The sequence below is a fragment of the Macaca mulatta genome, chromosome 11, assembly GCF_049350105.2.
Source record: "Macaca mulatta isolate MMU2019108-1 chromosome 11, T2T-MMU8v2.0, whole genome shotgun sequence".
In the NCBI taxonomy this organism is placed as follows: domain Eukaryota; kingdom Metazoa; phylum Chordata; class Mammalia; order Primates; family Cercopithecidae; genus Macaca; species Macaca mulatta.
The window spans coordinates 34,159,905-34,172,802 of NC_133416.1; the positions used below are offsets into that span (position 1 = coordinate 34,159,905).

A 12,898-nucleotide genomic window follows, 5' to 3' on the forward strand; every position below is an offset into this window, starting at 1 on the left:
TTGAGACCAGACTGGGCAACATGGCATAATCCTGTCTCTTAAAATATATTTATAAAAAATAAAAATTCTTCAAGATCTTCTATCTGGAGAGCATAAGAGAAGATCCATTAATTATATAAGAGTTTCATCATCTCTGAATTCTGTAAGGAGATGAACTCATGGATAGAGATTACAGTATCCATCCTATAAATTCTTTTTTCTTTTTTTGAGATGTAGTCTTGCTCTGTTGCCCAGGCTGGAGTGCAGTGGCATGATCTTGGCTCACTGTAACCTCCGCCTCCCGGGTTCGAGTGATTCTTCTGCCTCAGCCTCCTGAGTAGCTGAGACTACAGGCGCATGCCGCCGCACCCGGCTAATTTTTGTATTTTTTTTTTTTTTTTTTGGAGACTGAGTCTCGCTCTGTCGCCCAGACTGGAGTGCAGTGGCCGGATCTCAGCTTACTGCAAGCTCCGCCTCCCAGGTTTACGCCATTCTCCTGCCTCAGCCTCCCAAGTAGCTGGGACTACAGGCGCCCGCCACCTCGCCCGGCTAGTTTTTTTTTTTTTTTTTTTTTTTTTTTTTGAGACGGAGTCTTGCTCTGTTGCCCAGGCTGGAGTGCAGTGGCCGGATCTCAGCTCACTGCAAGCTCCGCCTCCCGGGTTTACGCCATTCTCCTGCCTCAGCCTCCCGAGCAGCTGGGACTACAGGCGCCCGCCACCTCGCCCGGCTAGATTTTTGTATTTTTTAGTAGAGACGGGGTTTCACCGTGTTAGCCAGGATGGTCTCGATCTCCTGACCTCGTGATCCGCCCGTCTCGGCCTCCCAAAGTGCTGGGATTACAGGCTTGAGCCACCGTGCCCGGCCGTATTTTTTTTTTAGTAGAGACGGGGTTTCACTGTGTTAGCCAGGATGGTCTCGATCTCCTGACCTCGTGATCTGCCCGTCTCGGCCTCCCAAAGTGCTGGGATTACAGGCTTGAGCCACCGCACCCGGCCAATTTTTGTATTTTTAATAGAGATGGGGTTTCACCATATTGGCCAGGCTAGTCTTGAACTCCCGACCTCATGATCTGCCCATCTTGGCCTCTCAAATTACTGGGATTACAGGCGTGAGCCACCGCACCTGGCCTCCATCCTATAAATTCTTAAAATAATCCTAAATTCTTCAATGAATTTTCCTCTTTATGTAGGAGGATTTAAAAGTTTCTTAACTAGATTATGCAAACCTGAACTTGACTAAGGTTTAAAACAATAAAGTTAGCTAAGTTGGTCATCATCATCACTTAAGTGTAAGGCATCACAAAGGGATATTGTCCATTGAAAGGGGGGTGTTTAGGAAGAAGCAATGGAGGAAAGCGAAGAGGACCTAAGGAAGACACAGCAGGAAGGGAATGAGTAGAAGAAAGGTGTTACGGGAAGTAAGGGACCCTGAACGGAGGGACCTGCTGAAGCCGTGGCAGAGGAACATAAATTATGAAGATTTCATCTTAATATGGACATTTATCAGTTCTCAAGTAATACTTTTATAATTTCTTATGCCTGTCTTTACTTTAATCTCTTAATCCTGTTATCTTTGTAAGCTACGAATGTACATCACCTCAGGACCACTGTGATAATTGTGTTAGCTGTACAAATTGATAGTAAAACATGTGTGTTTGAACAATATGAAATCAGTGCACCTTAAAAAACAACAGAATAATAGCGATTTTTATGGAACAAGGGAAGACAACCATAAGGTCTGACTGCCTATGGGGTCGGGCAAAAATATTTTTCTTCTTGCAGCGGGCCTATAAACAGACGTGCAAGTAGGAAATATACTGCTAAATTCTTTTCCTAGCAAGGAATATTAATATTAATACCCTGGGAAAAGAATGTGTCCCTGGGGGGAGGTCTATGAACAGCCGCTCTGGGAATGTCTGTCTTACACAGTTGAGATAAGGACTGAGATAAGCCCTGGTCTCCTGTAGAACCCTCAGGTTTACTAGGGTTGGGAAAACTCAGCCCTGGTAAATTTGTGGTTAGATTGGTTCTCTACTCTCGAACCCTGTTTTCTGTTGTTTTGTTTATCGCTCTTGGCTTTCGGCTCGGAGGAGGCCAAGGTGCAACTTTCTTCGGTAATCCCAAATCTGGGTTCATCCGACACCAGCTGCCTCTACCATGCTGCCGAAGTTCAACCCCAATGAGATCAAAGTATACCTGAGGTGCACTGGAGGTGAAGTCGGTGCCACTTCTATGCTGGCCCCCAAGATCGGCCCCCTGGGTCTCTCTCCAAAAAAGGCTGGTGATGACATTGCCAAGGCAACAGGTGATCGGAAGGTCCTGAGGATTACAGTGAAACTGAGCATTCAGAACAGACAGGCCCAGATTGAGGTGGTGCCTTCTGCCTCTGCCCTGACCATCAAAGCCCTCAAGGAATCACCAAGAGACAGAAAGAAACAGAAAAACATTAAACACAGTGGGAATATCACTTTAGATGAGATCATCAACATTGCTCAACAGATGCAGCACCTATCCTTAGCCAGAGAACTCTCTGGAACCATTAAAGAGATCCTGGGGACTGCCCAGTCTGTGGGCTGTAATGTTGATGGCCGCCACCCTCATGACATGATAGATGACATCAACAGTGGTGCTGTGGAATGCCCAGCCAGTTAAGCACAAAGGAAAATATTTCAATAAAGGATCATTTGACAACTAGAAAAAAAAAAAAAGATGTTTATCAAGACAATACGTACACCGCTGAACATAGACCCTTATCAGTGGTTCTGCTTTTGCCCTTTGCCCTGCGATCTTTGTTGGACCCTAATCAGTGGTTCTGCTTTTGCCCTTTGCCCTGTTCCCTCAGAAGCATGTGATCTTTGTTAGACTCTTATCAGTGGTTCTGCTTTTCACTCTTTGAAGCATGTGATCTTTGTACCTACTCTCTGTTCTTACACCCCCTCCCTTTTGAAACCCTTAATAAAAACGTGCTGGTCTGAGACTCAGGCAGCCATCACAGTCCTACCAATAAGTGATGTCACCCCGGTGGCCCAGCTATAAAATTCCTCTCTTTGTACTGTCTCTCTTTATTTCTCAGCCAGACGACACTTATGGAAAATAGAAAGAACCTACATTGAAATATTGGAGGCAGGTTCCCCCAATAGAAAGGCAGGAGGAAGTTGAGGGCCAGGGGTCTAGGATGTAAGTTAATCCCGGGTTAGGCAAGAGACAGAGAAGAGATTTCAAGGTTGGCTTTTAGGTTCTCTACATTTTTATTGGCCTTTTCTAATAAGTCCTTAATAGAAGCTATTTTAGAATTTTCCTTTGGGAGGGCTCTTCCTGGTCATTTAAAAACACTAACTATTGAATATCTGGAAACTTTTAACCAGTGATTGTAAGGTGCCAAAAATGGATTAGCTTATTCACATCCAAAGTTCACCAGAACAGCCACTAAAGTTCTAGAATGTCCTTAGTAAGATTCTGCCACAGCATCCACTGTTTAATTCTATTTGCCCCACGATATTGAGCTCATATTGAAATAAAAAGAACAAAGAAGAAATAAATATACAGGCCCCAAAAATCTCTTGGAACTATGAGCCCAGGTCATCTGTGAGAACCTTGAGTAGTAAAAACAAATCACATCCAGAGGTTTATATCAAGGACAACAAAGATAACAAAGGCTTAAGTGGGGCTGGGCATGGTGGCCCACACCTGCAATCCCAGCACTTTGGGAGGGCAGATCACCTGAGGCCAGGAGTTCGAGACCAGCCTGACCAATATGGTGAGACCCTGTCTCTACTAAAAATGCAAAAATTAGCCAGGCGTGGTTGCCCAGACCTGTAGTCCCAGCTACTCAGGAGACTGAGGCAGGAGAACAGCTTGAACCCAGGAGGCGGAGGCAGAGGCGGAGGCGGAGGCTCCAGTGAGCTGAGACTGTGCCAGTGCACTCCAGCCTGGGCAACAGAGTGAGACTCTGTCTCAAAAAAAAAAAAAAAAAAAAAAGGCTTAAGTGGGCGAGGCACAGTAGCTCACACCTGTAATCACAGCACTTCTAGAGGCTGAGGTGGGTGGATCACTTCAGCCCAGGAGTTCAAGACCAATCTGGGTAACATGGTAAAACCATAGCTCTACAAAAAAATACAAAAATTAGCCAGGCGTGCTAGCACACACCTGTGGTCCCAGCTACCCTGGAGGGTGAGGTGGGAGGATCTCTTGGGCCTGGGAGATTGAGGCTGCAGTGAGCCGTAATTTTACCACTGCACTCCAGCCTGGCAACAGAGTGAGACCTCACCTGAATTAAAAACAAACAAACAAACAAACAAACAAACAAGGCTGAGGTGATGATTCAAACTTGAGAGACGGTTGGAAGCAGGGCTCATTCAGCTGAGCAGTCCCTGTGACTTGTAAAGGAGAAATAAAAACATCTTAGGACCCCCAAACTTGTTATGCAAAGGGAAAGTTATGCCTAGAGACTGGGTCATGCAGCACTGCTATCCTTTTCCCAAATAGAGAGCTATTACTTTACGACCTGGTGTCAAAGCATCACACATTACCCAGACCCTCACAGAAAGGCAGAAAGCCTCATACATCTCCAGATGATGGCCCTCATAAATTTTTCCCAAGTAAACTCTTCGCTGGCCTCAAAATCTTTCAACATGTACATCCTCCCATAAAATAAGAACATGTCCATTGTAACTTTAGGTGTACCATCTAAGTCTAGCTCCTAAAACTAAAGTTTGCTAGAGCCACACTGATGATGTCAATTACAAGCTTATCTTCCCAGGTGCAGAACAAATCATTCCTCCACCTACCCTGAGACGTTTGCATAATTGATTCTTCCTCTACTCCCTTTTTCTCTGAATATTCACCTTATCTTGTATAAAATGTAGATTTACGGAGCTCTAATTAATTAATAGTCCCACAAAAGTATAACCATTTGCCTCACCACCCTACCCCCTCCTTCCCACATGCCTTCTCCCCTTTAAAGAAATGTATAAATACTGTATTAGTCTGTTTTCACACTGCTATAAAGAACTGCCCGAGACTGGGTAATTTATAAAGAGAAGAGATTTAATTGACTCACAGTTCCACATGGCTGGGGAGGCCTCAGGAAACTTACAATCACAGCAGAAGAAGGGGAAGCAAGGCACCTTCTTCACAAGGTGGCAGGAAGACATGCTGAGCAAGGGGGGAAGAGTGCCTTATAAAACCATCAAATCTCAAGATAACTCACTCAATATCACGAGAACAGCATGGGGGAACCACTCCCATAATCCAATTCCCTCCACCTGGTCTCTCTCTTGATACATGGGGATTATAGGGATTATAATTCAAGATGAGATTTGGGTGGGGAAACAGAGCCTTACCACAGCTTACACATTTGATTTTTTAAAAATATTTGATAACTTTCATTTTGAATTAATTTCCTTTGTAATCTCACATATTTTATTTTATGCATTCAAAAGATTATTCTGGTCGGGATGGTGGCTCACGCCTATAATCCTAGCACTTTAGGAGACCGAGACAGGCAGATCACTTGAGGTCAGGAGTTTCTGACCAGCCTGGCCAACATGGTGAAACCCTGCCTCTAACGAGCCGGGCACGGTGGCCCATGCCTGTAATCCCAGCTACTCGGGGAGGCTGAGGCATGAGAATTGCTTGAACCTGGGAGGCAGGGGTTGTAGTGAGCTGAGATTGTGCCACTGCACTCCAGCCTGGGCGACAGAGCAAGACTCCTTCTCAAAAAAAAAAAAAAAAAAAAGATTATTCTAAGAAGGTGTCCATGGGCTCTACCAAACTACCAAAGAGGCTTATGGTCAAAAAAAACAGAGACGAGTTCCAGCCTTCAGGAGTTATCTTTTTTTTTTTTTTTGCACGGTTGAAATTAAGTTACTGCCATTTCCACATTCCAATCCAAGTAAATGTAAGAAGTTTCACAGTAAGCCATTCCTTTAGACAGAAGTTGCATATAACATTTCTTTTTATATGTCACTGTGAGAACTGAAACTTGAAAACATCTAGCTGCAAGAGAGACTTAGGGGAATGTAATCTCTACTTACATTCCATGAGACTACATACAAAGTGACTTTGTACCCAACTAACTTTTACTAACAGGAAGGGGAAACAAACAAAGAAGGGGAGGCCTGGCACAGTGGCTCACACCTGTAATCCCAGAACTTTGGGAGGCTGAGGCAAGCGGATCACTTGAGGTCAGGAATTCTAGACCTGCCTGAACAACATGGTGAAACCCCATCTCTACTAAAAATACAAAAATTAGCCAGGTGTAGTGCTGCAGTCCTGTAATCCCTGCTACTTGGGAGGCTGAGGCAGGACAATCGCTTGAAGCTGGGAGGCGGAGGTTGGAGTGAGCCAAGATCATGCCACTGCATTCCAGCCTGGATGAAAGAGTGAGGCTCCATCTCAAAAAAAAAAGAAGAAGAAGGGGAAACAGATTATAGTGAGCAATCAAGAAAAGAAAAAGAACTAATGACCTCATTTACAACTTAGGCGTTTTTTTTGCAAACCAACATAATTTTTACTATAGATATATTAAAGATGTCATTAAAACATGTTCTAAAACATATTTTATAAGTTTAAGAGTTAACAAGCCTTGGCCGGTTGTGGTGGCTCACACCTGTAACCCCAGCACTTTGGGAGGCCAAGATGGGCCAAGTCAGGCGGATCACAAGGTCAGCAGTTCAAGACAAGCCTGGCCAAGATGGTGAAATCCCATCTCTACTAAAAATACAAAAAAATTAGCTGGGCCTGGTGGCAGGTGCCTGTAATCCCAGCTACTTGGGAGGCTGAGGCAGAGAACTGCTTAACCTGGGAGGTGGATGTTGCAATAAGTTGAGATTTTACCACTGCACTCCAGTCTGGTCGACACAGCAAGAAGGTGGAATTGAACCACCACCCTCTGAAATGCCCCCTTGACAAAAGATACAAGGTAGTGGCGTGTGGTTGGGGTGGTGGTGGTGGTGGAGGTGGAGGTGGTAGTAGAAGAGGCTGTGGGGGTGAAAGTGGAAGAGGTGGCTGGGGTGGAGGAGGATGGGGAAATGGTGGGGGAGAGGGAGAAGGGTAGTGAGGAGGAGGTGGGGTGGAAGTGGTAGAGGAGGTTTCCAAGGCAGAGGAGATGATGGCGGAAGAGGAGATTATGGTGGAAAAGATTATGGAGATCCATATAGAGGAGGTGGTGATGGTGGTGGATACCGCAGATATTGAAGACTACAAAAATTAAAAACCCAAATCAACAAACCTCAAGGGCAAAGGAATAGTCTGCCCTCTTATATCACAAGCACTAACTAACCACCTCTGCCCTTTCTCATTCCTTAATCATTCAGACAAGATTTCCTTGTTTACTTCCTCCTATAAAATCCCTAAGTCTATTTCCTTTTCTTTGAAAAGATTCCTCTGCATTAATGAATGTTGTCCTTACTGCAATAGCGTGAGAAAAAAAAGTCTCCTTATGCAGCTTAGCAATTTTCCAGGCTTGGTATCAGTGACTCCATCTCAGGCTACTGACTCCAGGCTGAGCTGCTGCTAAACTTTGAGGGCCACAAAGGAACTGTGAAAAATATTTCCTTCACAAACAACTATTATAAATAAAGCTTCGGCACTGCAAAAGAAATAGCACTCGAATATAAAATATTCTTAATTCTCAGCAAGGCAATGTACATTTTTTTTTCTTTTTTGAGACGGAGTCTTGCTCTGTCATCCAGGTTGGAGTGCAGTGGCGCAATCCCGGCTCACTGCAAGCTCCGCCTCCCGAGTTCACTCCATTCTCCTACCTCAGCCTCCTGAGTAGCTGGGACCACAAGCACCCGCCACCACGCCCAGCTAATTTTTTGTATTTTTTAGTAGAGACGGAGTTTCACCGTGTTAGCCAGGATGGTCTCGATCTCCTGACCTCGTGATCCGCCCGCCTCGGCCTCCCAAAGTGCTGGGATTACAGGCGTGAGCCACTGTGCCCAGCGGCAATGTACTTCTATAGAAGGGTGTGCCTTCACAGATGGAGCAATGGTGAGCGCACACCTGGGCAAGGGAGGTGAAAGGGTTCTTATTCCTGACGCACGTGGCCCCTGCCGCTCTGTCGTTCCCCTGTTGGCTAGGGCTAGACTGCGCAAGCTAAACTAATTCTGATGGGCTAATTTAAAGAGAGTGATGGGGTGAGTGGTTTGGCAAGAAAAATGGTTAAGGCAGTGCAGGAAATCGGAATGAGTCAGGGTGGGGCATGTAATCAGAATGAGTCAAGGTGCAGCAGGTGACTGAAATGAGTCAGGGTGGAGCAGGTGATCGAAAAAGGTTGCTTTACGAGGAAGTTTAAAAGTAGAAGGCAAAGAACTGAACATACTGACATATTGATTCTTTGAACAGAAATTTAGAATTCATATCTAACACAACCGTTTTCTCAACACACAACCCAAGAAAGCTGGTCTCAATATTATTAGTATTGTTTTTCTGCAACAGGCTCTTACTTTGTCATCCAGGCTAGAGTTCAATGGCTCAATCTTGACTCATTGCAACCTCTGCCTCCCAAGTTCAAGTGATTCCCCCATCTCAGCCTCCCAAGTAGCTGAGACTACAGGCTCATGCCACCACTCCTGGCTAATTTTGTTTGTTTTTTGTATATTTTTTGTAGAGATGAGGTTCACCATGTTGGCCAGGCTGGTCTCAAACTCCTGGACTCAAGTGATCCACCCCAAAGTGCTGGGATTACAGGCATAAGCCATCACGCCCAATCCCCAATCTTTTTTTGTTTGTTTGTTTGTTTTGTTTCATGAGACAGACTCTCTCTGTGGCCCACACTGGAGTGCAATTGAAAGAAACCAGGCACATTCCTCCATATATCTCCCAACTCCCTGAGCCCAGCACAAACACATTCCTCCATATATCTCCCAACTCCCTGAGCCCAGCACAAACACATTCCTCCATATATCTCCCAACTCCCTGAGCCCAGCACAAACACATTCCTCCATGTATCTCCCAACTCCCTCAGCCCAGCACAAACACATTCCTCCATATGTCTCTCAACTTTAGAAAAACAACACCTGGGAAATCTCCGATAAGGACACAGCGGGAATCAATAAAAAATGCTAAATGTATAGTGTTAACCAATTATAGTGCTGTAACCAAAAGAATTCCCTTGTTCCTCTGTAACTTTACATATCCTGGTTACATCAGGCTATAAAAAGGCAAGCACTCGCATTGTTCGGGGCCCTCTTGTATGCTGTGGAATGGAGGGACCAAGTTCGAACTTGCAGTAAAAGATCCTTGCCGCTTGGCTTTGACTCTGGACTCTGGTGGTCTTCTTTGGGGAACAAACGGTCTGGGCATAACATCATGGCCACTGCAACCTCTGCTTCATAGGTTTAAGCAATTCTCCCGCCTCAGCCTCCGGAGTAGATGAGAATTACAGGCGCCCACCACTACATCTGGCTAATTTTTGTATTTTTAGTAGAGACAGGGTTTCACTATGTTGGCCAGGTTGGTCTCAAACTCCTGGTTTCAAGTGATTCACCCGCTTCAGCCTCCCAAATTGTCAGGCCTCTGAGACCTAGCTAAGCCATCATATCCCCTGTGACCTGCAGTATACATCCAGATGGCCTGAAGCAACTGAAGATCCACAAAAGAAGTGAAAATAGCCTTAACTGATGACATTCCACCATTGTGATTTGTTTCTGCCCCACCCTAACTGATCAAAGTACTTTGTAATCTTCCCCACCCTTAAGAAGGTTCTTTGTAATTCTCCCCATCCTTGAGAATGTACTTTGTGAGATCCACCCGCTGCCTGCAAAGCATTGCTCCCAACTTCACCGCCTATCTCAAAAGGTATAAGAACTAAAGATAATCCCACCACCCTTTGCTGACTGTTTTCTAACTCCGCCCACCTGCATCCAGGTGAAATAAACAGCTTTGTTGCTCACACAAAGCCTGTTTGGTGGTCTCTTCACACGGAGGCACGGGATACAAAGTGCTGGGATTACAGGCCTGAGCCACGGCGCCTGGCCACCCCCAATCTTTAAGAATATTCTGGGCCGGGCGCGGTGGCTCAAGCCTGTAATCCCAGCACTTTGGGAGGCCGAGACGGGCGGATCACGAGGTCAGGAGATCGAGACTATCCTGGCTAATACGGTGAAACCCCGTCTCTACTAAAAAAAATACCAAAAAACTAGCCGGGCGAGGTGGCGGGCACCTGTCCCAGCTACTGGGGAGGCTGAGGCAGGAGAATGGCATAAACCCGGGAGGCGGAGCTTGCAGTGAGCTGAGATCCGGCCACTGCACTCCAGCCTGGGTGACAGAGCGAAACTCCCTCTCAAAAAAAAAAAAAAGAATATTCTGGCCAGGCACGGTGGCTCACGCCTGTAATCCCAGCACTTTGGAAGGCTGAGGCGGGCTGATCACCAGGTCAGGGATGAGACCATCCTGGCTAACACGGTGAAACCCCGTCTCTACTAAAATACAAAAATTTAGCTGGCCGTGGTGGTGGGCTACTGTAGTCCCAGCTACTGGGGAGGCTGAGGCAGGAGAATGGCGTCAACCCGGGAGGCGGAGCTTGCAGTGAGCCGAGACTGTGCCACTGCACTCCAGCCTGAGCGACAGAGCGAGACTCTGTCACACACACACACACACACACAAAATATTCTGTATATAGTTTTTTTTGTTTTGTTTCTGACAGACGCAAATGCACCCTTCTACTAATGATTAAAGACTTCTTCGTTTAATCCACCAATGAAATAATCTGACAATTTATGTAACAAATAAATTCCTATAAACATAAGCTCCCTTGCTCCTCTCCAGTGGCACAATCTCTGATTTGCTATCCTGGTTGCAACCTTCATTACTAAGTAAACGCTTATGTAAACCTTAATAATGAGATTCGAGCAATATGATTAAATATTGGTTTGAGTGCAAATTTTGAGGATGGCGACCTGATAGGCCACAGACTCCAAAAGATGGGGGTCAGTGCTTCGAAAGCGAGAAGTCTGAGGGTCGTTTATACAGGCAGGGTCTGGGAAGCTTAACAGGATGTCAACATTTTCCATAGAAGGTTAACGTATAGCAATTTAATTGGTTCTAGGCAGTGTTTCTTTTTGGGAAGGGTCTATTTAACATTCCACATTAAGGATGTAATAGTCAAGGGGTCATTTATCTTATTCAAGGCGTATTTTATCTCAGATGCCATCTGGTCTGAGCTGGGAACAAGAAAATAAGGGAGTTAATCTATAACAAAAGGTTGGCAATTAAGAGGTCGTGCTTCATGATCTGGTCTCCAAAGTCAACTTTCCTCAGGGACTTTCAGAAGCCCCAAATAGATTATCCACTGTCTTTCACACTTATTTGCCTCTAAGCTGTTGATTTTCTTTTTTTTAAGGGTTAACAGTCTCTTGGGTGCACTCTGACTCCCATGCGCTTTATAGAAAAAATTGGTCCTGAGGCCAGCAACAACAGTGGGTCTCAGGAACTTGTTAGAAATGCACATTTTCAGCCCCCACCCCAAACCTACTGAATCAGTAGTTTTGCTGGCGGTTCTCAATCTCTCTTTAACATGCCCTCTGGGTGCTGCGGATGCTGGTTAAAGGTAGAAGATCGCTGCGGGAGATTTCCGCGTCGGGCAGATGAAAGCGCTCTGCAAGCCCTGGTGCGATCCGCTGGCCAGTTCCGCGGCTTCTCGGGTGGCACTAGGACCGCGGCGGCGCGGCCCTCGTAGACACCGCCTCGGGCGTGAGGCGGAGCCTAGCTGTTCCTGGATCCTGGGCCTGGCTCCTCGACCCGCCCCTGGAGGCGGACCCCACTTGACTTAAACTCTGGGGCCCGGGAGGCCGCCGGCTTTACCCCTGCTTGCTGGGGTGGTCCTTTTCCCTTGTCGGTAAGTGTGAGGCGAGCACCCCGAGGTCCCTCCTTCGCCTTCCGGGGTGCGGGCGGGGCGGGGGCCGGGAGCCAGAGGCGCTCACGGCCGGGGCCGGCGCGCGGCGCGCGGCGCGGAGCGCTTTTGTTCTGCGGCGAGAACGCAGTCGCGGGCGGCCCCGGAACCCGGGCCTCGGGCCCCGCCGGCTCGCGCGTCCCGCAGTCCGCCGCCCGAAGCTGGGCTCCGCCGCCGCGCTCTCTTCTGCCCGCCGTACTGGGGACGGCCCTGGGCCTCCGCGGACGCCGAGCCTTGCACCGGAGGGCGGGCCTCGCTGGCTGTTTTCCCTCATTGCCTGGCGCTGCGCGATAGAGGTCGCGAGTGGCGAGGGCGAGGACGCGTTTTGTTGAACTGCGAGGCGCGGCTGGTGAGGCGGGTGGGTATGAGAGCTGCTTATGTTTTTAAGGCTTTGCTGTCACTGGAGTGGAAAAAAAAAATCTTTGTTTTCCTATTTCCCGAGCGTTCTCCTCCTCCCCTGCCCTCTTAAGTCGAAGCCTCCTGGAACGGAATTGCTGTACTGGCATCTGTCTCCAAGTGGTCCGCGAACGCAAAGCGCCGGCGATGCTTTCTGTTCCTCGGCAATAGTTCCTTGAGGCATTTTTAAATGCACAAACGCATACCCATCTTAGGTGTTCTCGAGGGACACGGATTCCCTAAGCAAACGTCCTTAGGGTCCTGAGTTTAGCAGCAAACTTTCGGGGAATAATTTCCGTGGAAACAATTTGTAGTACATCGAGTGCATAACCGTCTTAAGACAAGGATGTGTATGAGCTTGAGGCGCGTTTTCGTTTTGTGGGGGGGCCGGTGCATCTCAGTAGGCGGGCCGCAGAGCTTGTTTGGAGATTGTATTTTTCTGCTTAATGTGTTAGCTTTAATCATGTTTCATTCATTGTTAATGTGCATGTATGTTAAGGTTTTAGGTTTTTTTCCCCTCTGCAGTCGGATTTTTTTCTATTTAACATTAATCCAGTAAAGACAAGTCCAGAGATAAAGTGTTACTGTTTTGCAATGATACTACAATAGCCGACCTAGAGGAGCGCAC

The 12,898-nt window shown here is 46.9% G+C and overlaps 2 protein-coding genes and 1 pseudogene across 15 annotated transcripts in view; 2 read left to right on the forward strand and 1 right to left on the reverse strand.

Annotated features, from left to right (window-relative positions):
- Positions 1–538: 538 nt before the first annotated feature.
- On the forward strand, positions 539–3,952 carry LOC696165 (large ribosomal subunit protein uL11 pseudogene; annotated as a pseudogene). The gene has a single exon (XR_013400958.1). The product of XR_013400958.1 is annotated as a large ribosomal subunit protein uL11 pseudogene (transcript).
- Positions 3,953–5,006: 1,054 nt separating this feature from the next.
- Positions 5,007–12,148, reverse strand: LOC144332817 (uncharacterized). Its single transcript, XM_077953836.1, has 2 exons — positions 11,458–12,148; positions 5,007–6,373 (listed from the first exon to the last, which is right to left on the reverse strand). Exon 1 carries the CDS (start codon positions 12,146–12,148, stop codon positions 11,783–11,785), a length of 366 nt encoding a protein of 121 aa, XP_077809962.1. The 3' UTR covers positions 5,007–6,373; positions 11,458–11,782.
- The window catches only part of RESF1 (retroelement silencing factor 1), a 34,149-nt gene continuing 32,995 nt past the window's right edge, over positions 11,745–12,898 (forward strand). For 9 of the 13 annotated variants that reach the window (XR_003720576.2, XR_013400957.1, XR_013400955.1 and 6 more), the window contains exon 1: positions 11,745–11,820. The gene's annotated coding sequence lies outside the window, so the exon portion shown is untranslated. Of the gene's footprint in view, positions 12,233–12,898 lie in introns of all 13 variants that reach the window. The other 4 variants (XR_013400956.1, XM_015151402.3, XM_077953833.1 and 1 more) reach the window with 1 other exon arrangement.